General features: G+C 36.7%; 3 protein-coding genes across 6 annotated transcripts; all 3 read right to left on the bottom strand.

The window, feature by feature from the left end:
• Positions 1 to 1,360: 1,360 nt before the first annotated feature.
• On the bottom strand, positions 1,361 to 4,329 carry LOC105159103 (ARM repeat superfamily protein). The gene is made up of 2 exons (XM_011076053.3): positions 3,196 to 4,329; positions 1,361 to 1,634 (listed from the first exon to the last, which is right to left on the bottom strand). Exons 1-2 carry the CDS (start codon positions 4,180 to 4,182, stop codon positions 1,569 to 1,571), a joined length of 1,053 nt encoding a protein of 350 aa, XP_011074355.1. The 5' UTR covers positions 4,183 to 4,329; the 3' UTR covers positions 1,361 to 1,568.
• A 3,237-nt stretch (positions 4,330 to 7,566) lies between these two features.
• ATCSA-1 (Transducin/WD40 repeat-like superfamily protein) lies at positions 7,567 to 12,759 on the bottom strand. The gene is made up of 9 exons (XM_011076052.3): positions 12,312 to 12,759; positions 11,370 to 11,630; positions 11,129 to 11,288; positions 9,694 to 9,872; positions 8,965 to 9,199; positions 8,235 to 8,389; positions 8,057 to 8,146; positions 7,882 to 7,953; positions 7,567 to 7,794 (listed from the first exon to the last, which is right to left on the bottom strand). Exons 1-9 carry the CDS (start codon positions 12,459 to 12,461, stop codon positions 7,738 to 7,740), a joined length of 1,359 nt encoding a protein of 452 aa, XP_011074354.1. The 5' UTR covers positions 12,462 to 12,759; the 3' UTR covers positions 7,567 to 7,737.
• Positions 12,760 to 14,640: 1,881 nt separating this feature from the next.
• Positions 14,641 to 22,466, bottom strand: PCFS4 (PCF11P-similar protein 4). Of its 4 annotated transcripts, none has more exons than XM_011076050.3 (8): positions 21,740 to 22,466; positions 20,378 to 20,479; positions 20,002 to 20,265; positions 18,404 to 19,054; positions 17,775 to 17,922; positions 16,960 to 17,693; positions 16,327 to 16,869; positions 14,641 to 14,843 (listed from the first exon to the last, which is right to left on the bottom strand). In XM_011076050.3, exons 1-8 carry the CDS (start codon positions 22,073 to 22,075, stop codon positions 14,799 to 14,801), a joined length of 2,823 nt encoding a protein of 940 aa, XP_011074352.1. In that variant the 5' UTR covers positions 22,076 to 22,466; the 3' UTR covers positions 14,641 to 14,798. The 4 variants fall into 4 exon arrangements, with proteins under 4 accessions (XP_011074352.1, XP_020548713.1, XP_011074350.1 ...); XM_020693054.2 differs by having other exon boundaries at positions 16,960 to 17,922; positions 21,740 to 21,798; positions 21,878 to 22,017; XM_011076048.3 differs by having other exon boundaries at positions 16,960 to 17,922.
• Between the last annotated feature and the right edge of the window lie 811 nt (positions 22,467 to 23,277).

Genomic DNA, 23,277 nt, shown 5'->3' with positions numbered 1-23,277 from the left:
AATTATGCGTTTGGTTTCTATACTTTGGGTCAAAAGTTTGATTTCTAAATTTTTGGATGCACAATTTGGTCCGTAATTTTTATAAGTTGTCACGATTTTGATCCATCTGATTTCCTCCTTCTTAACATCTTTAAATCCATCTTTAACTATTGAACTCAGATAGCAGCAATTGATAAAAATATAGATGACTATCGCACTTATAAAACAACGTAGAAATCAAAATCGATTTTAACCACAAATATAGGGAGAAAAAGTATATTTAGCTTCATGGATATATCTGGTAACACATATAAAAGTTAATTTAAAATGTATTTCGAGACAAACTCTAAAAAATAAAAATTAGAAAAAAGGGGATTGCTTAGGAAATGGTCCACCACACTCAAGATTTGGCCACTTAAATAAAAAAGATGATAAGACTTGAAAAAATAAACTTGGCTTTTACTAATTTCGTCAAAAAAGGTAGAGCCAATCACTGCGCAAAATGGAAAGGTGTTTAAACGCCCCCACATCTGCGACTCTCACTATTTATAATTTGTGCAGTGGTATTTTGGCCACGACAACACTCGCTGCCCCCACACAACTACGTACATCTGCATTAGGGCCTCATGTTTCAGTTTATAAACCATCAGAAACAATTCTGACATTCTTGTTTTTTATGTCTATCCATTATCGTACACGCCATTTTTATATAATTAGTAATTACCGTATGATGTTAGCTGGGAAAATCACTAAAGTAACCATTTAATAAAGATCTGCGCATTTTCATTGAACATTGATAGTTTGGGTCGACCTGACCTAATCTATCCATGTCATTGCAAAATTTGATCATATATCAACAGTTGCACTTGAAATTGATGATGTTACTCTGACAAGTGACCATGCCTATCTAGATACCCCAAACATAAATAATAGGTAAGTATTAGATTTGCATGTAATAGATATTCATACCATGTATTGCTTCCATCAATTTTATAGATACTGAATAAATGATTTGAAGTAGATACATATTTATTTATCATAAATTTTAATTGTAGTTATAATATGTATTTTGTAATATACAAGTTCACAACTCGGCCACCTTCCCAAACTTTAAATCTGAATCCGGCATTGTTATATTTGTGTTATGTTTCTTGTTGTCGACTCACAACTATTTATTACATATTAAAAACATCAATCTTAACCAATTCAGTTTGACGTGCTTTTGTTTGTTTGTTTGTTTGTTAAGAAAGAGTGTGGACAAGGGTTGGAATGAACAATTTGTAATTTTCCAAGTATACATACACAAGAGATTGACAAGTGATTGCTATTACATATTACATCTTAAGAGAAGAAATTAAAGCAAAAAGATGAACACAGGAAGGAAATAACAAAGTATTCTTTACCAAGATCAAAATCGAAGTGGGGACAGCGACACGCCAAAATTTACAAAGCAACATATTTGCTGTATTTACAAGACAATGATTTCTCATATTCTGTCACTGTTTGTGTTCTTGTCTTTTTGCTGGAGCATGTGGGTGTGGGAGTTGGAAGAGTCGACAGACAGATCAGATTCAGATTCAGATTCAGATTCAGATGCCCTTTGCAGCGGCGTTGGTGGATCTTGGCTGCCGTAGAAGATCAATCAGTGCTTCTGCCTGTCCTCATTTTCACCCATCACCCCACATCCATCAGTATAAACCAAACAACAATATTCATATAGTCATCATATATATATATATATATATTATCAATCATGCATCATCTCCCCTCTTTCCTTCTCTTCTCCACTTAATTAACAATGTCATAATATTAATTTCAAGACAAGATTACATTTCAATCCATAGAACAAAGGTTCATCACTTTTAATCCTCTGTTTTATAGGATTTTCAAGGTAATTTTAAAATTAAAAAAATTCCAACACTTTAGTCCTCTGCATTACGAGATTTATGAGACTCAATGTGTTGAACTTTTCCGCTTTTAAGACCATTTTGAAAATTTCATAAAATATAGGACTAAATATGTCATACTTTCCTAATTAAGGATTATTTCGAAAATCTTACAAAATAGATGACCAAAAATGTCGAACATCCTATCCTATGAGACTAAACGTATAATTTCGCCTGATTTTCAAAGACAGGCACAACTTCTCTCCTTCAACTTTCTAAACAATCTCGTCTCAAGTCATCAAATTTCACACTTGCGAACTTACAAAGCCAGCACTAAACTCTAAGTGATGGCACATCAGCAACACAGGCAAATATCAACTCCAACTCTGCCTGTAGTGCAAGTTTTACCTAACGAAAATAATGTCTTAACAGAGAGACTTTCCAAGACTAGAGAAAGTGAAAGCTATCTCGTGCCATGTCTGGTCAAACATCGCACAGTTTCATATTGAACGTTCAACACACAACAACACGAAAAAAATTCAACCTTATGGTTTGGCCTTTTCAGCCCGGTCAATACACGAAAAATCATCGTTTTCATAAAAAATATTCCCATTTGCTGCCCTTTACTTGGCATCAATGCATACTTAGTTTGAAAAATTCAGTGAAATATATAAAAAAGCTTGAAAAACTCGATCCGTTTCTTAACCTTACACACTAAGCACAATGATTGGATTACAATTTGCCAATCGTCTACTACTAAGAGAACTTAATAAAGTAATCCTACCAAATCCGACGTATTTAGCAATAACACTTTGTACGCATAAAAAAATAAAGGGAAAAAAATTGAAGTGTAGACTTTCGTGGTTCATCCGTTCATAATTAATCATAATCAAGTGATGACAACTTGTAAGTGATTCGTCCTGCGATATAATGTTAACAAGCTAACAACCACTGCTAATCATTTCAATTATTTAATCAATTATTAGTCGCACATCATCGACGAATATCTACACACTCCATTTAAGTATCAGAAGTGCATTTTAACTAGTAATTAACAACTCATTATTGTGCAATTAGACCGCCATTATAAACATCAATGGCTTAATATTTAATTTGAAACTACATTATAATGTTGATAATTTCATTTGAATATAGATTAATTTTTTAACGATCACAACCATCGAAGGTATGCATTCATTGTAATAGTTATGATTGTATGGGAAATTAAAAATATCGAGACACTCTGATCATCAAAGAATTTTGATGACACAGAATAAAGTAATGTGGGCATTGATGTAGAGGATAATTACGCGTGTGAAGATTTTTTTACCTTTTGTTTGGCGCGGCTGGTCCCTGTTTGCGACAAAGCGACCAAGGGAGGAATGGCTCCTTCGCGGGCCACCATAGTACGATAGGCCAAGCAATCCTCACACAACTGCAACAGTATCGCCACCGCAATTTCCTTTTGCCGCTGTGTCCCCACCTCCACTATCTCCACCAGCACCGGAATCCCGCCTTCCTCCACCAGCGCCGCCCTCGCCTCAGCCACCGACACCAATAAACTTAACACGAACGCTGATTTATCCACCATATTTGACCCCAAATCCGCCATCATCTCAACCAGTGGCTTCATTATCCCGGCTTGCACCGCTTTAATCTTATTCTCCTTCACCGAGCACAGCGAGTACAGCGCCGTGCACGCATCCTTTTTCCCCCGGAAATTCCCGTTCTCCAGCAAATTCACCAGCGGCGGAATCGCGCCGGATCGTCCGATCGCGATTTTGTTCTCGTCAATTTGCGAGAGTCTGAGCAGCGCGCACGCGGCGTTCTCTCTGGCAGTTGAGGTGCCGACTCTGAGCGCTCGGACCAATGGTTTGATCGCCCCTGAGTAGGCGATTTCTTCCTTGTTCTCGTCGCACAGCGAGAGATTCAAAATTGCCGTGACGCCGTACTCTTGGAGCTGAGGATCGTTGGACGAGATAATCGAAATCAGCGGTTTGATTGCTCCGGCTCTGGCGATTTTGATTCGGTTATCCGGTTTGTTCTTGGCAAGGAGACGTATTTCCATCGCCGCCTGCTTCTGTTCATCGATATTGTTGGACTCGAGGCCGGAAACAAGCTGGGCGATAACCTCGTCTGAATTATCAGAGGCGCAGGCGAGGAAGAGGCGGCGGCTCTCAGACGACGCCGTTGGGAACTCGCCGGATCTGTCGCTATTGCAATCGCTGAAGGCGGACGAGGAATCGTCATTGAGGCCAAGATCGCTGAATTTCCGGCCCATGTAAGTAAACCCGGATTGAACTGAATCAGTATCCATGAGTTTCAGTTGGCAATCATGATCAAGAATGGGGGGAGGGGGGAGGACGAATTGAGTTCAGGTTGACTTCCGGAGAGAGAGAACCGGGAAATAGGGACACCAAAACGACAGCGTTTAGGGGGGGGGGGGGGGGGGAGGAGGTAGAGTGTGACAGAAAAGAAGCAGAGCCTGAAGCTGAGCCCACGTATATTTGAAGTGAGGAAGAAGGCAAGAATATAAACAGTGAGAGGATGAAGGAAGAAGAACACGTGGAGGGCCGTACAGAATCGGAGTCGGGACAGCACGTGTGAGGTGTCTCATCTTTTAACGCGTGCGTAGAAGGTTCGTCCTCTGCGCCCTCCCCACCCCCCCCACCCCCTTTTGATTTTCTTTCTTCTTCTTCTTTGTCTTTTTTATTTTCACTCTCTATCTCTTCTTTTTTTATTAGTTATTATGTAATTAGTACCAAAAGTTAATTCCTCATCATCTTAATATTAAAACATTTTTTGTACCTTTCAAGAAAAGGGAAAGTATTATTTTTGTTTCCCAGATAGTTTGTAACCTAATGTCATTTATAGACCAATTTCTTTTTTATCAAAATGAAAGTGGGATCAGACAACTTTAAATTATATATTGATTAGACAAATCCAGTTTAAAAAAATTCCATGAGCCAAAACCAATCTTAAAGTAATTAAATTGGTGGAGGATATGAAAGGCGAAGGCAATTGGGGAAAAACTCTTTTCCAGACTTCCAATTCAGGGCATTGTAGAGTGGCAGAGTAACAGTGGTTCTGGATTAGTGATAAAAGTAGTGAGAGTAAAGCAGAGGCTTTTTAGTTTTCATGGAATGCGCATGACTCACATGCACCTTTCCTCAATTCACCAAGTTTTGTAATAATTATAAATATTTTTTTAAAAAATTATAAATATTTATTTGATTACTTAATAAATACATCTATTTATTAATTTCATACGATATTTATAATTTTTTAAACAATAAGAAGTATTTATAATTATGAGAAGACTCAAAGGATTTATTCCGAGAGTTGGTTCCTGATTTTAAATTAACTTCTGACAAGTTTGCTAATTTAGCCCTCCTCCTCATTCTTCTCTTCAAATTTATACTTGACTTTCAATTCTCGATGAATGTTTGTTTTGGTACGAATAATGTTTACAAACTTATTACAAATTTAAGTATTTAAGTGATCGTAATTAATATCCATATATATTGGATTCTACATATTATATATATATAATTGTGATTATGAGGGGATAATTTAGTTTCGAAATCTTATAAAATGATTATTAAGGAATTTAAAATTCCACAATATCTTAGAAATTGATAGTACCAAATCAGACTCTCCTTTTCTTTCTTTTAAATCTTTGATTATTATAATTGAGTTATCATGATTGGTGCAATTATTCTCAATAAGTGGGAATTCTAATTTATGAGGTAGAGAGTAGGCAATGAATATATGCCAGATTTGTGTATAAGTACTGTTTGGTTGAAGCCTTCTATAATTTCTAAAATATTTCATAAATTATTCGAATCTTGTAAAAAATTTCTCTTTTCAAATGGGATGTGGATATGTTAGAATATTATATAAGATATTTGCAAGTCAATTTTAGTTGGACATATTAATAATACTTCATAAGTTTAATATTTTATTAGCTATAAAACATTTCTTCTAGCTTAGAAGATAACTCTATCCAAATACCCTTTAAATCTTTTGGATGATTTGAAATTTTGAGAAATCTTTAGGTATATTATATGTCGCTCAATAAAATCTATGGTGGCTGATTTAATGATTAGTGTAAATAACCCAACAATCCAAACAAACGTAGCAGTTTTACAAATTAAGTATCAAAGCACTATTGGGTGACTCTAAGTTATGGGTACAACCTACACCCCACAGCTCACTTAGTTAACTTAAGTCGAAAATTATCTTATAAATTACGAATTCAACAAGGATGTCCCTTGGATACATCCTCATGATTTAAAGCTTATTATTTTATTATAGAGATGTTGAGTTCAAAATTTATTGAAGCCTGTATTAATAGATGGGTTAAAAAACAAAAGAAAAAAATCAAGAACGATCTAACCAAGTTCTGATACATAAGAAAAAAAAACATATTATTGTATAGCACCTACATTGCATATCCAGGTGAGTTGTATGTGCAATTATTAAAGGTTACATTGGGGACTACGTGAGATGGATTTATCTACATGTTTTTCTTCTCTCTTAAGTAATTAAAAATTAGTACAATATCTCTGCCCCCACATTCCAAAAGTTGTATGGCCCAATGCCCAAAAACTCTCAAGTCAAGTTATAAAGTTAGGTAATGCATTAAAGTCCCATAGAAGAGTGTCCAGTCTATTCATGCTATTAGCTTTAACGTTTAATTATTCTGTCTAATGAATAGTGCAGTGACGGGATTTGGATGAAAAGGGCAATGCTCACCACTTTAGATCAAAAACGGACACCACTTTGATTTATTTTATCAACTTTTTTCGGTTGCAAAGGCCAAATTTTTACGCCACAACCATAGAATATCATGATATACCACTTTTCTCAGTTAATTATTGCATACACTTAGGAATGGTAATCGGACCCTATTTTTTGGAGCTCCGCCCGAACCCATCCCGGCTTTGGTACTCATATTATTGAGTTCAGAACGGGTTTGGGTCCTAAAATATTGAATTCAATCGGATGCGAAGAGGGTTACGGATTTTATACCGAACCCACTCTGAACCCACCCCAATCTATTTTTTTATTCATATATAATACATTATTAATAAAAAATTATGATATTGTAGCTAAATTTTTAAATAATTTTATATATATCCAACTCTATATATAAAATACCAAAAAAAAAATTGAACGTATTATTTGTACTATATAATTTATTTTAAGTAAAGAAAAGCTATGTTAAATTACCTAAATTACAATGATATTTAGTATTACTTATACAAAAAAATTAGTTGAATACATTATATGTAATATATAATTCATTTTAGATAAAAAAAAGCTACATTAAATTATTAAATTAAAAATTATATTACTTAATTTAAAAAAGAAAAATTTTAAATCAAGCAGAACAGGGCAAGTTTGCAGGGTGGGTTAGGCGGAGCAGGGCAATCCGGGACGGGGTAGCGAGGCAGGTCAGGCGTATTGGCGAGATAGGGCGGGTCTCGAGTCCGAACAAATTCGCTCCAGACCCGTTGCCATCACTACATAAACTTTATGGCTTGAATACAAAATTCCTGTTATTCCAGCATAATGCTGTCTCAAGGAGGGAGGGGCATACGCAATCATCCCATTTAGTTGGTGAACCAAAAATAAAGCTACAGATGGCTAAATTAATTTTCTGAATGGCAAATAGTGATAAACTCCTAGCCCGGTCTAATCAAATGAAAGTTTATTTTAAATAGTGTAATCAAGTCTAATAGGATCCATCAAATCCAATTCATTCTTCCAAAAGATGACGATGTATGCGCATGCGAGGTTGTATCTGGGTTGTACAGTACTATGTACATGTAGAAAAAAACGAGGAAACGGAAGAAATAATTGAACCTCAATCACTCCAGTTATCCTGATCAATCGTTGCAGCCTGCTCTTTCTTCCACTCGTCCTGTATTTAGACCAAAAGTAAGGTTGAGGCTGCAATATAACAATGTAAAGCGCTACCACATAAAAAGGTTCAGTTTCAAAAGCTTACCACTTCATCAGAAATGGATTTTGAGGGAGACCATACAAGAATTTGCCTATCATTACCACCAGTGTATAATTCCTATAAGGAAGCCCCCAATTACTTAATCACCCAAGGTTTGTCAAACGTAAGAGAAATCTGCAAAGGCTTCCCAGGAACTGTCAATAAAAAGATGGAGATGAACCTGATTTAGCGCATCGTACCAACAACAGTTGACATTTTCGTAGTGGCCACGAAAGGTGCACTTTGTTTGGCCAGACCAAATATCAAAGGCCTAAGAGATTGAGAAGATAAGTTATACAGATAATCATATGTTGAAAACATGAACCAATGTGTTGAAAAGAATAAAGGGAATCTATTACTTTTGCAGTGGTCATGCATGGAACAAAAGCAAGAGATGAATCCTGGGACACTGCCATCTGTATAGCCTTGCTACTTTGGAGACGTGTAGTTTCAAAGTTTACCAGTGTATTGCACCCAGATTCTACATCCCATAGTCTCAACCTTGAATCAGAACCTGAAAATCAAAAGTGCATATAGAATTTATTATCCTTGACAAAGTTTGGTGAAAGGTCTCGTACTTAGAACCACTAAGGGGTAACAATAAACATTCCCAATTCCTAAAATGGAAGACATCCCAAATAGATTATCATGACAACCAATGCAAAGAAGTCCAACTTCTTGAAAGATTCAACTTCCTGCAACCGCATTCATAAAAAAAGGATTGAGAAACAGACCAAGGTTTTTCTTGTTCCCCACGTGAAATGGTTAGAAAATAATTTGGATTATTAGACCTGTAGTTGTTCAGACCTGATGGAAGATAGCTCTCAAGTAAGAAGAATCAAATAGAAAATAACTCAACATTCTTATGCAAAATGACATACTGGTAAAAGAATCATGATATACCAGACCAGAAAGTCAGCACACTGTTTTTATTCCAAAGTGTTCTCGAAAAAGAAATTAATCATGAAATCATTCCAGTAACGGTTTTCATAGCAGCCAAAATTAAAAGCAAAAATCATAAAACTTTGAAATAATCAGTTGGAAAAGAAGCATGTAAATAATTTGGCTTCAACATATAGCAAATTCAACCTGCACTTAGAAGATACATGCCATCTTCAGTCACCTTTAATCCAGTTACAACACCATAATGGCCTGTGGCACGATCATGACTTGATAACATTCCAGGATGCAATCTCTGCTTTGCAGTTTTCACTTGACTAGAAATCCTACAAACAGCATGGGGCTTTAGAGCATTGCCGTTAGCTAATTTCTTTTGAGGTGCTCGGACTTTTGCTGAAGAACTTTGGGCTGTTGATGAAGATTTCTGAAGAAGCATCAACAGAATTATAAGGAATTAATATGTGGCCCTCAAGACAGCAAGCATGCATGCGTGCCTTGCCTATTGGTGCATAAAATGAATAGTCTGTTTGAATAGAATACATTGCCATTGAAAAGATAAACTTTTAATGCCTCAAATACACATAACATTTCACATGGAGGTATTACAACCGGGAAAAGAAAGGCGGAAAAGATACTTGTCTACTCCATCTACTGTTCAATCCTCCTACAAGACCTTCATCATACTGATATTTCTATGAGTTTCAATTTAGTTTCTATGTTTCTAAGAGTTCTGATAGAACAAATAAATTTAAGCATGTTGATGTTGCATTCGAGCAAACTCACATTGAGATCTCTTCCTCAGTTAAAGCAATGACATAAATCATGACATGGGTAACATCAGCAAAATGTGTTAGCAGATAATTAGATTATATCTTCAACATCGATTGCTTTGCAGACTAATGTTAGGAAATTGATAACCTTATTTGTCATTGGTCGAACAAGGAGAGGTGGACGTCTTCCAATCTGAGAGCGTGATTGATCTAAGACACAAAAAGATCCAGCCCTCCTGATGTCCCAAAAACGTATCGCTCCATCACATCCTCCAGTTACCAGAACATACTCACTAGAAGTAGACCACTCCAATGACATGACACCATCTGCCATAACAATACAAAGATAATGAAAAACGATCTACCAACATTTCAAAACATGCATGTATATCTACAGACCAAACAGCAAACAGGTACAAAGAGGAAACTAAATTGGTTCTTCCTATTTCATAATTGGAGACGGAAGCAAGCAATATCATGCTGATGGCAATAGAGGAGAGTGAGACTAGCATTAGCAATATTCTCAGTTGAAAAATGACAGCAGTAAACAAAAAACATTAAGGAGAAAGAATCAGCTGATTGGAGTGACAAAAAGGCTGGACTTCTGTAAATGTCAAGTAGCCGGATGAAGCTAATTAAGTTGAGTCATCATAAACCACAGAGGAAGTATCATGATGAGAGGCAGAAAAGGGGGAAGAAAGAAAAAGAAGATGATGACCTCAGTTAATCCTCTTCCAGGTGCACAAATTACCGTTGCTGCACAGTCATTACGCAAACACTAAGCATGGGGCTACATCTACTTTCCGTTCACTATAAACTCAGAAAGATGATAAATTTGACATGTAACTACTTTGACGGATCCAAGGTGATGGTCCTCCATTTCAAGAATATTGTCTTAATTTGAATCATGACAGCCAAAACAGATTTTTCTCACTAAAAAGTTGCTAATTCATATTTTTTCAGTGAATTAAGAAGGTATAGATATTACTTGAACGCCGAACATCAGAATAATAAATGTATTATCAAAGAGGGAAAGAAGTTTTCTACTCGATAACTTCTCAAAGGATAAGTTATGACATTCACTATCCACAGATATGCTAATGTGCATACCTTAATAAGTTATGTATGACCGTCTGATATTTCAATCTAATTCCATTCTACCCAAAGATGCAAAATCAAAAAAGGCAAGATTTTATCATAAAGAAAATATTGTTCTATAAACCAAATAGCAATTAGCTATTCCATTAAAGGGTATATATACATGTGTCCGTGTGCATGTGTCAACAAAATAATTTCAACAGTTTCATGGTGCTCCATGGGATAATTTCTCTCTTCCTACTCAGTTCATGCTTGATGCAACTTTCTTTTCCTAGGTTACAGTGCAATTATGCATTTAGAATAAAAATGAGGAGATGCCCACCCAAGAAGGTTATTTATGGTTGTTGCAAGTTACCAATTAGGATTCCATGCTCAGAATATATGGTACCCAAGTATCAAAGAGCAATTGGCAGAAAAACATGAGAAAGAAATTAGTGAGGTACAAATGTTATATTAAATTCGGCAATGAATCACCATTCGCATACCACGATGACCAGACAGAGTGTGAGCAAATGCACCAGAGGCAATATCACACAATCGAACTTGAACATCTTCAGTTCCAGCAGCAATTAACATGTGAGATCTTGCTATTGAAGACATCGCAGTTCTATAAACCTTTCCAGGCATTTTAAAATTCATTACCACCTGCATAAGAGATTTTCAGAACTATAAAATACCAGAAACCTTGAAAACATAAACATCAGAGGCCATAAAGGAATCACTTACGTGTGTGGTATTTGTGTCCCAAACATTAATATGATGATCATATGAACCAGTGACAAACAACCCTGTGTCAATTGGATACCAGATGGCTGAGGATATGGCATATTTATGGCCGTGCTCATGTTGCTTGTTGATGACAAACAATGACTTATGCTTTGCAATCAAGCCACCCCCATCATAGTCTGTTGCACGCTCAATATCATAAACTGCAACTGTTGCATCTGATGCACCAGCTAGCAGATATCGCCCCTCAGTCAAATCAACCTGATCTTGAGATCACAATGAGTCCAAAAAAGTTTTTATAAGATAATCTTACATTTCAATAATAGAGATACTCTTACTCAAATAGACAACAAATAGAGGAGGCGTAAAATGAAATACCGACTACAGAAAAAAATGAGAAACAGCGCTGTTTAAATATTAATTGCAATTTAGTCTTTACTTTATAATTGCATTCGATTTCTCTCAATTTCAACCAGCAAAGTTTATATTCAAACAAAAACTTACATAAAAAAATAAATCAACAAGCATGGCAGTGCAAGCCATCAGAATTAGATAGGGACAAGAATTGCGACATAGGCCTGGACATTACTCACAGTCTTAATTTTTTTAATAAAAATCATGTTATAGCTAATAATCCCGGAGGCCGAATGAAGTAAAATTTTCAACTGTTCAAACATACAATTACAAGTTCAGCAGCCCTGCTGACTTTCCGATATCATAAACCACAAAGCACCAATTATGCATTATTAAATCTAAGGAAAAAAGGGAACAAATTTCAGCTGGAACTGATATCCTTTCAAACAAAGAGAAGGAATAAAACCCACAAAAGCAAACGCCAAAAACACTTAACAAAGTTAAATAACAACATCAGCAACTCCGAACAAAACCAAAAAACAAAACAACTAATCAGTATAACAAAACGATCAACAAAAAAAAATGGACCTGAAGAGAGTTAACTGAGCCGCGGTGAGATGAGACGATTTCCTTGTAATTGGAGAGCCGAATGGACGAAACCCTAGACTTAGAAATGCGACTGCTGAACAAATTAGGGCGAATGTTCCCGAACTCTCGCTCTCTAGTCTCCTTCCACATCGTCCTCGCATCTTCGATCTTTCTCCTCCCCCACCACTCCAATTACTCCGCCTCAGATTGTCAACTCAATCAAGATAAATTACAAAAACTATGGATAATATCTCTCTCTCTCTCTCTCTCTCTCTATATATATATATATATATATATATGATGAATCGAAGGAGAATATTATCAAGTGGAGACTGAGTGAGTGATTATAATTTGGATATTCCTGCCTGCTTTTTGATTTTTCTCAATAGCAATATTTTAAGAGCAACTTGTTCATCTTCTTCTTCTTCTTCGTTGAGCTGATGCTGATGCTGATTAATTGCGAGTGTGTATTTGTGCATGCGGCCCAAGTTGAAGCAGACCAGTGAAGATGCCCCAATTCTAACTTGGGCTTCTGATTCTTTTATTTGTTGGGCCTTAACTAGAATTTGATTTTACTCCATCCTATTAATATCTAACTACATTATTCCTCGATTAGAACGTGGATACGCATATTTCATATTCCAATTTCGATTAAACATTACGGAATAGGAATATCATTCTCAGCTCCCATATTTTTATACTAGCAGCACTGTCACGTTATTTTTGTGTGTATGTCCTGAATAATTTTTTATATTTTAAAATATATTATAGGTAAAAATAAAATAAATAAATTTACACATTACATTATGGGGGGAAAAAAATTACCAGTTAAGATAAATTTTAAAAATTTAAATAAGTTAGTTATCTTATCAATTGAAAAGTATTTTTTGCTTCACAAAAAATTGATATGGCGATGTTATTAACCATCGTTTGCGATGGTAGAGGAAATTTCTTTTTTGTATTAGTATAGATATAAATTATGAAAATGGAAAAATTTCTATTAACAAAAAAAAGATCAAGTAATTAATATTCATTATCTGTGAATCAGAGGGCGATAAGTTTATTCAACTTGAATCCCTTATCGTAATATTCCATCAAAAGAAGAAAGAATTTCTTACTATAATTTAACTTAGTTATACTAAAATGTGATTTTATTCATCGGAATCAGTATTTCAAAATCCAAACCGTTCATCAAATTAAAAATTTTAGTGAGTTATGGATCATGGGTTCAATCGTGGTTGAATAAGTGAAGTCATATAAATGTTATAAATAATTATAAAATATATATAAATTAACTTTAAATATTAAATAATATAAATATACTTCAAAATTTATTTTTTAAGCATTTTTTATTTGCAATTAATATTTTCAATAATATTTGTCTAATTAAATAAAAATAAAATGGAGATGTAATAGTCTAATACAACAAATATAGCACAAAAATACATAAAATTCAAATAATAAAAATCAAGCCAAACTCGAAATACAAATTCCAAAATATCAAAAAGCTATTAAGCGTTCAATACCAATGAGTTAAAAAAGTTAGAGATTTTTTACTAACAAAGAGAGAAAAAATTAGAGTTTTTTATGTTCAATTTATACCACTGTGTAATCTGACTGATTCGAGTAACCCAAGATCAGTTCAAACAGGCCGCGGTTGGACTGCCGAGCCTGCTGGTTCTCTTTAAAGGAAAACTATTTTTACTTTTCATCGGGTTTTGCCTTTCACCAGGCTCATTTTGTGGTCCGACGACGGTTCAAGCAATTCGATCGAACAAATCGAGTTGAAATTCACAACACTGGTGTCTACTTAACTTCAATGGTCATAAGCCTATAAGAGCCCGATGTCATAAGAAAAATCCCAACAAAGAACTTTGAGAAAACATAAGAATTGCTGTCTAAGTTACATACATTCTGCGCTATTCTTACATCAAGAATGGTGTTTACTAAACAATTGAAGACGTAAATGAACAAATGGGATTTTCATATCTTTGACGATGAACCATTAGAAGAAGAAACATTTGGACAGATGTTTCATCAATAGCAGCAAATCTTAAGCTTTCTCCAAGTTTTCCATCAGTGCACAATTTTGAGACGATTCCAACTTCCTGCGAAACAGGAGCAAGAGAAGATACTTGATCATAACCTCCAGATTTCTCCCCCCAACCCCTGATCAAACACCTTCGCTGAGCACAAGTAACAGGAGCCTAATATCAAATTAATAGTTAGATGGGGAAAAAGTTTGCAGAAATTGAAGTCCCACCAATACTATTCATGGATCAAAGCTTAGTGAAAAATGCTAGAAGAATAAAAAGCAGCAGAGACCGTCTGTTTTAAGAGCTTCTTTTTCCATGAGACAATGCGAATATTACAGTCCACTACACATGTACATGATTCTGGCAGGCAACAAAACATAAAGAAAAAAACAATATCTTGTAGAAACTCAATGTTAAGTTACAGGTGACCTAGATACCGCCCTCAACAACGCTAACTCCTCAACCTTTTCCTTTGACTACCTTCTTCAGTTGATTCCTGCACATGTAAAGCAATAAGAAGGTTGAATTTTTGTTTTTTAGTCGTCCAACCATAGACAATATGGAATGAAGATATTTGCTAGTTCGACAAGCAAACAGACATCATATCAATTACATAGCAAACTAATAATACCATCTTATTAATTACAAAATAACTATTCAGCTTCAACATTGACTTTTTCCCACAGATGCAGCTTGTACATAGATGATATGCATCTCACAGTTTTGCTAATAAGCATTATTACATTGTGAAACTTCTGCGTGTTCACGGTGGGAAGGTCCCATGATAATTCCAACTATTATTCATCTTCCTTGCATTCAAATTCAGTTGAAAAGTATGCATAATTTTCCAAAATTCTCAGACAAAAAACTTAAAGATGGTAGAAACAGCTCTCAGAAGTTAAGTAGAAGCAACAGTAGCAAATTCCAACTTCAGAGCAATAATGCTTCTGTTTAAATCTGTTGAGGTCAGGGAAAAGAGCAAGTTGAAGGTCTCTCGCTACATCTAATTAGTCCTAATATGCTCCAAATCTTGAGGTAAAAATTATACATTGGAACTTGAAATACCTATATAAGGTTCAGATCAAATCTAAAGGTGCTAGATAGAAAAATTGGTTCACATCCACAAACAATAGAAATGTAGAATCTCAGTTTCTCTGGATATAATTCTCCAGAAAAGATAAACACAGCACGTATCAATATTTGTTTATTGAGAAATAACAGCAAAATTAAGAAAAGAAGCACACGTACAATTTGTTCTTCTCAGATTATTCCTCAGGCTGAAATAAATGTTGGTATGATAACAATCTATGCTGTTAGCTTGACAGAACGTGTCTCGTAACAGATTTCCAAATCAACTAATAATACAGCAAAATACTGTTATTAAGGATTCATTCACAACAGTATGAATAGCATATCTGATTGTTTGCATTGAAGCTGTTCGCTCAAGAATCACTTTTCTAAAGACTCAGTTTCCAAGAGAAATATAAGGGGGGGAAAACAAGTGAGAAAGCATGTCGCTGAGTAACCTGAGTTCAATTTTTAACTTTTACAGCCCAAAACTTCGTACAGATTCAAACAGCATTGCATTCTAAATATCTGGATACTCCAAATTTCCTTCTAATAGATGCCCCACCCATTTGTAGTGTTCACATCCATGTGTGTCTGAAACTGCTTCATGAAATATTGGAGTTTCAATGCATGATAGCAATCACAATATTTTGATATTCACATTCTTCATCTAGAGTTTTGACATATGCTGCAGGTCAAGTGTCAAGCTAAGACCAGATTATGGTTCCGCAGCAGTAGCACAAGAATTGTATAACTTAACCCAAGGAACAGAATAAACACATCAGACAATTCTAAATTTCTTTCTCCAATGTATGAGTTGTAGAAACCAAAATATTGCTACATGACAAGAACATCTGTTTTGAACAGTTCGCAATATCAACTGGAAAGAATAAACGGAAAGAAATGCATACCCTTTCATCCTTTTCTTCAGGCGGAATCCCATGGGAGTCAGACCTACATTTAGCATGCACTATAGGACCTAACTGCGACCTGTCCATTCCAACTATTGACCCCGCTGGTGCATACATGTATACAGCCCCCTTATACATCCATTCTTCCATCTCATCACTGTAAAAATCATCAAAGGGCTCTCCACATAATGCGCAAGTATTCTGATCCTCATCAGCCGGAACAGCCATTTCTTCGTCCTCCGGTTTTTCCACAGTGTTCTCAGCAGGCAAAAACCCAGGAACCGCCTCAGTTCCCAATGCCTCTGCACCACTGAGCCACATGCTAACACTCACGAACCACTTCGGAGATGGTTTTGTCTTACGGGTTTTCAAAGTTCGGTTCTTGTTAACATGCCAATCCATATGCTTACTGTGCTCTTCTTGGCTTTTAAACCGAAGGCCGCAAGTTTTGCATTGTCTAGGAAGATCAGCATATAGAGCAGTTATTGTGGATTCATGACGCACCTTAAGACTGTCTTGATCAAACTCCACTCCAACAGAATCCTATACATTGTGTATAATGGAAGTGAAGAAAATTTCACTAAATTAGCAGATAACACAAACCAGAACACAATTGAGGACCTAAACGCATACCTGCTTTGTTAACGATATCAAACCTTGCGCCACTAAGGAACTAATTAAACCTGAAAGTGCACCTCCACCTGGAGGGTTAGGAGCGACTCGACCAACAGTTTGACCACTAGGTAAAGCCTGACTTGTGCCAGGAAGAGGGACCCCAGGTAGAGGCTGTAAGGCTGCCCCAGGAACATGAAATGACATATTAGGGGCATTGAGGACCGGCAAAGACGACTGCACACCTGGAACTATATTAGACAGGGATGTCGTACCAATAGGAGGACCCTGTGCATGTGCTAAATATCCATAACTTTTAGGTGGTACCATTGTATTTGATGGAGCAGGAACTGAAGAAGGCAATTGTCCAGCCCCTTGAGCCATTGACTGCGCTAGAGAAGGCTGTGCAGTTCCTTGCAGATTTATGGGAATCAGGCTAGGACGCTGACTAGGAATTAGAGGCAAGGTGACCTGTGGCATGTTTCTAGTGGTACCCAAATGCTGCTCCGAATAAATTGTCTTGTTCAAACCTTGATCAGCAACAATATTGGGAGCAGTCTTCATGCCATATTGACCCCTGATATGCATTTGTGGTGGAAGAGCAGAAAGTGAGGGCATGTGCGGAGTCTGAAATTTCGCAGGGCGCCATGCTTTTGTTAAAGCTGCATCATGAGCTGTTCGAATATCAGAAATGGGAGTGTCGTAGGTGGAACTAAATGTGGAAGCAGTACTTGACGGCCCCCCCAGCTTCCCATCTGTATTTGAGAAATTGTCAATCAATGGGAGCTTTTGCTCACCACCAGTTAAGCTACTTCTACTTTCGGAAAAAGAACCACCTCCTTTGACATTCAAATGGCTCTGCGACTGCAGATGTGGCAAAATCAAGGATTCTCTAAAACTGGGAGGAATCTGAATTGGAAGGTCACTGGGGCCAGCAACATTTGGAAAGACTTCCACAATCTTGTTAATTGATCCACGACCAGGCTGAAAAACAACAAAGAGAAAAACTATGAGTGAATATTAAACAATTCTAAATAATAACTTTCAAATGAATTCAAGGAGTTTTGCATACATGTTAGGCTGTATCTGTTACTAGAAAGTAAATAATGTTTTAAGAGGGCTCAAGTTCTTCACTGAAGATTGTTATGATAGGCAAGAAATGGGTGTGGTATAGTCACAAATTCTAATCAGATCAGCTTAAGCTCATAAATGAATTCGTAACTTTGTAGATAAATAAACCCACTAAATGAACAGATAATAATTAGCAGATGCAATAACACTTAATCTTAAGAAATGAGGATATAATTAAGAAGGATCAAGAAATATTCTGAACTTCCAGATTCTTATCATAGCAGTGAGAACAAATGAGAAAAGTCTCCAAAGCTTAATGTCAAATTGTCAACCATACACTAATATGAGAAACATTCTGAATAATGGAAAAATTAGTCACAGAAGAAAATTGTGCCTTGGTCAAGTTGCCTCCGTAATCAGTCACCAACGCAGCAGCATGGTTTGTGGAAAAGCTGTTTCTTGGCAGCACGTTACCAGGAGGTGGAAGAGATGAATATATTTCATTAGAATGCCTCCTATCTGCTAAAGCTGGGGTCATATCTTCCCAGTCAAATTCTTCCTCTTCAGTGTTTTGCCATGTCCTCATGGCTACCTTTTTGTCAGCACCATTTGCGTCCAACTGATTTCTAGGTTTCAAATGCTTTTCTCTTTCATCTATTCCATAGGCACTAATCAAAGCTCTAGGTCCTCGAAGATCAACACCATTACTATATTTATGTGCAGCAGATGCTTTGAGATGTTGATTGGAAGTTCCCTGCCAATTTCTTGTTCTCCATTCACTTGTCTCCTCCTCCCTACCCATCACTCTGCTGAGCCCATAATCAATGCCCTGACCAGATGGTGAGGCCCCGATGGCTACTCTTGTTGGGGAACTATCCATACTAAACTCCTCAAGTGAAGGTGATAATGACCCAGCATGCCCAACTCTATAAGGAGACGAGGACCTCATGATCCTGGAAGCTGATGGCAGAGACTTCTTTACAGCATCAAGACCAGAAGTCGCAAGGCCTGCACGACCAGTTGAACTTAGCCCTTCAGTTCCAACCTGCAAGTTAAATAACTTGGAATTATGGAAACATACTCACTAATCCCCAAGGCAGGTACCTAATAGATATGCTGCAGTAGTCCAATTTCACAAGTGCACGTATAAACATAAAACTATCTAGATTTCATGAAGATCAGCAAAGGCCAGAAGTACAAGATCTCTTTCATTTATAAACAAGTGTTCCACCATAAACTATACAAGCATGCTGACAGAATAAGTTAACAAAAGCATGACGCTCACCGAAAACAAAATAAAAAGGCAAGAAACATAAATGGAATACCTAGGAAGGAAGATAACAGAATTCTTACATAATAATACATATGGAACTCTTCTAACTATAATTGTGCTAAAAAAGTTCTACTCCAGCCAGCAGTATGTAGTGTGAGTTGTTAATACATCTAAAATTGGTTAAGAGAGATAAAACTATTTTTTCTTCCACCCATTTTAAGCAGTGCTTGATAAATTTAAACTCGTCAATATGGGGAAAAAGAGAGAGAAATAACCCAAAAGCACTATAGTCATCAACCTATCTTCAGACATCATCTTAAAATCAGGATAGATAAATACAGGCAGGCAAGGATAAGGTTTATGGCAACAACCAAGGACCACTTTCACTTCAAGAAAGGACTCGGCGATAGGGAAACGTCTAGCTGCCTTTGCCACATTCATATTACAATTTTTGAGCATTTTCAGCTTTCCTATAGTACCTAAATATCTATTCTAACAAGTTGCACATCTGTTCATGTCCAAACCACCAAAAACTGAGAAATAATAATAACAATCCACTTTGTAATAGTTTAGGACAGTAATGCTAGTAATATCCAAAGAAACATCATATGTGCCGGGAAAAATCAAGTATGTAGCACTATACCAGCATATAACAGTGAAAAGGAGGGAAACAAGACAGGAATTGAAGTAAAAGAAATTGAGATTTCACTAAAGGTTACAGTATCTACAGTTGAATGTCCAAACTGACGCTGTGCCTCCAGATATTTTGGATTTATGTGTATCCCATGTGTTGGTCGAGGTGATTCAGAACGCGTTGAAGCACCCAAGCCAGAAGATTGACCATTTACAGAGGGGGAAAACTGCAACTGGGCCTCAATATTTTGAAGTACCGATGATGGGAACACTGCCGACCACGTACCAAAAAGATGCCGCATTGCCTGGTGCATACTGGGGTGGACTTGTGCATAGGCCTCACAGAAAACCTTTTGGCAATCAAATAAAAATAACGGATCACAGGCTTGTTAAACCACATTAACTCAAGCTATCACGAAACAGTGCGTGCCATTGATGCTCAATATGTATTATTATTCTCACCTCAGGCAAGCGGGCAGAGAAGTACTTAATGTATTCCTTGCCAATGTTTTTCACGATACTGTCTAAAAGGTATAAAGAAGGCAATTTCTGATCAATAGGAACCTGGAAAAGACAATTAACAGAGTATGAAGTTGAAAACATTTTCCCTAAGTAAAGCATTATATAATAATTGCATGCATAATATCTTATGCCAACATTAGACAATGAAAAACTAAAAATAGAAATAGTATAGGAGAAATACAAGAATTATAACAGTACAATGGCAAAACTAGATTTATTTGAGAAAAACTAAAAGTGTCATTGACACCAAAATAAAAGGAAAAATAAATGTGAGATTGACATAGTTTGATTTTTCAACAACAGTATTAGCAGTTATTGTAAAGTTTCAGGAAAAAAATGGGCTTCTTGTTTCTCAACCATGGTACAACAGATATATAAACCACCATACAGCCACAACAAGTTATAATCAGAGTAGCATATCACAGGAATTTTCAGGAGAAACAGTAACAGTAAATGAGCAGAAAGCCCTTCTGTACTTTCAATTGTGCAGGCCTAACCATCACATGGTCAAGCACTCGCCAGGAAGTTCCAAAAGTAACGAATGTGGTGCTACAATTAGCAGAAACAAGACTGTCAGACATAAAATTCCAATGTTAAGAGGTTTTGGAAGAGGAGATGATCGCAGGATACTGAAGAAATAAACCAAACATAATATACCACTAGAGGCCATAACCCACACCAAGTATACAGACAAAACGGATTCCACCTTTCTCTTGTCAAATGAGAAAACTAAGGCCTAGGAACAGCAAAATTCATCAACAACGAAAACCAATACTTGTCCAGCTTTGATGAGCAAAAACAAGAACAAGATTGCTTTACATGTGTGCTTCACAAATTACTGGAATCTCTTTATTTCCAGTGTACTTTCACAATATTTGTTTTTAAAGATAGTACCTGATTTTACAGCTCGAAAGTTTCAAAATACTTACAAGGCAATTTTTTCTTAAAGTTGCATTGTTTTAGTGTTACTTAGGTTGAATTTGGCAGATTCCTTCGTGTGGTCCTTTAAAGTCCATCAATATTAACTAAGACTTGTTTTCAATTCCACATTCTCAGTTCCACATTACCAGATTTAATTGTTCTGTTGCATTAATCTGTGTGGTCACCATGCTCACAATTTGAATAAACGCCAAAATAAGGGAAAAACTATGAGAAGATGAAAGAGAATGAAAGAAGAAAATTTCGAACTTTCTGCACTACAACTCCACTTCAACAACTCCTATACACTTGAGATGACTAATCAAGAAATTACAAGAACCACAAAAGCTGTCGAGAATTCCAAGAGTACCCTAAATGCTATACCTCGATAATCCGAGCACAAATAGCATCGGCGATGCCCTCGCCATGTGCCCTTTGGTCTCCTGCAATTATAGTGAGATCAGTGATGATGGGCTTCGAATTAATAGTAAGCTCCGATAACAGAATCTCATAAAGCCGCACAATTTCATCCGTGCCCAAGGGCCCACCACCAAAAGCCCTAAGTTCCTCCTCTCTCTCCTTCACCATGGCCCTAAATCGGTCGAGGATTGATGGTGGCATAGGCTTCATCCCAACGCCATCGTTCTGAATTTGTGGAGCCTTGTTCAAACTTCCGCTGCTCAGAGGCACAGCGTTCTGAAATCTTGAAGCACGGTCCATTAAAGGAGACAAAAGGGTAATGGGTTTAGTGCTTATGAAATCAGGGAAACGAATATCAAGATTAGGGTTTTGAACCACCGTATGGAATTCAAACTACATCAACATCGAAAACGGCGTGACTCCAAATGAAGAGTACAATCAAAGAGTTTATTGGACGCGTTTTTCTAGGGTGAGTGTTTACGCGTGGGTGGATTAGGGTAAAAATAACAGAAGTGTAAGAGAAGAGAATGAACAGAGGGATAGGAGAAAAGGTGGCAGAAGTGGTGGCTCACGGCCGCCGCCGTGGAGATAGCGTAGAACAAAGCTTGAGATCTGCCAAATCCACCGGCGTAACAGAGCAAGGGAGAGGATGGTGAGCGGGGGTTTGGGAGGGGAGAGGATGTTGAAGGGGTGTCCTTTTGGGGTAAACGTAAATCACTTTATTAGTCCCTAAACTTTTAAGGTAGCATCAATTTTGCCCCTTAAGATTAAATTCTACCACATTAGTCCCCCAATTCATAAATTTAATCACATTAGTCCTTTTTCTCAACAACAAGATTCCGGTGGCACAGATAACTCATGACCATAGCTTGTATTTACATATACCTAACAATATAGTCTTCATTTTGGCAGCGAAAATCGAAATCACTAAAACACCATATTCGTACTCATTAAATTAATAATCGTTGCCAATAGTTTTACTTTTATTTTCCAACCAAAAATGCTTTCAAAAATATCAAGTTGCACGACGTGTGCTAATTTGTGTACAACGATACTCAATTATCATTTTCACTATTTTCAATCTCGAAGCAAATGCTACAAATGCCATTGGGCCACACCAACGTTAATGATATTCAAGATGATTGTAGAGTCGGTCTCAACCCAAATCTTAATCCAATCCTTATCTTCCCCTAACTCCAGACCACTCACAACTATGAATAACTTATCAAATGTGTTTGTAGTCTCGTTCAAGTACTCGTAGAACGCCTAATAATGCCGTCACTATTCTTAATTACTCATCCAAAATCAACCACTCTCGGATTGCCCTGTGATGCATTGTCACAATTAAGCTTCCATCATCCCTTCTCGAGGGGGATGGGGGGTGGGGTGCTTTTGCACCAACTTCCGCCATGATTTTGGAGGGTTGACGAAGGCAAGTCTAATTTTGACCCAGATCCATTTTTTCAATGGCTTCAAACTTGTGCTTTTTGCATTTTATGTTT

This window comes from Sesamum indicum, linkage group LG3 (genome assembly GCF_026168435.1).
Source record: "Sesamum indicum cultivar Baizhima isolate 11 linkage group LG3, ASM2616843v1, whole genome shotgun sequence".
Classification (NCBI taxonomy): Eukaryota; Viridiplantae; Streptophyta; class Magnoliopsida; order Lamiales; family Pedaliaceae; genus Sesamum; species Sesamum indicum.
The sequence above is the reverse complement of the archived record's forward strand: the minus strand, read 5'-3'. Positions and strand labels throughout refer to the sequence as shown.

Excerpts from the sequence above, each read along its gene's own strand:
- LOC105159103 (XM_011076053.3), bottom strand. The coding sequence starts at position 4,182 with ATGGATACTGATTCAGTTCAATCCGGGTTTACTTACATGGGCCGGAAA. Across the intron at positions 1,635-3,195 it reads CCAGCCGCGCCAAACAAAAG|GCAGAAGCACTGATTGATCT; the intron begins GTAAAAAAATCT and ends AAATGAGGACAG.
- ATCSA-1 (XM_011076052.3), bottom strand. The coding sequence starts at position 12,461 with ATGTGGAAGGAGACTAGAGAGCGAGAGTTCGGGAACATTCGCCCTAAT. Across the intron at positions 8,390-8,964 it reads CATGTATCTTCTAAGTGCAG|GTTCTGATTCAAGGTTGAGA; the intron begins GTTGAATTTGCT and ends TTTGATTTTCAG. Across the intron at positions 8,147-8,234 it reads CATGCATGACCACTGCAAAA|GCCTTTGATATTTGGTCTGG; the intron begins GTAATAGATTCC and ends TCAATCTCTTAG.
- PCFS4 (XM_011076048.3), bottom strand. The coding sequence starts at position 22,075 with ATGGACCGTGCTTCAAGATTTCAGAACGCTGTGCCTCTGAGCAGCGGA. Across the intron at positions 17,923-18,403 it reads ACGGAGGCAACTTGACCAAG|CCTGGTCGTGGATCAATTAA; the intron begins GCACAATTTTCT and ends GTTGTTTTTCAG. Across the intron at positions 14,844-16,326 it reads CTGAAGAAAAGGATGAAAGG|GAATCAACTGAAGAAGGTAG; the intron begins GTATGCATTTCT and ends TTACATGTGCAG.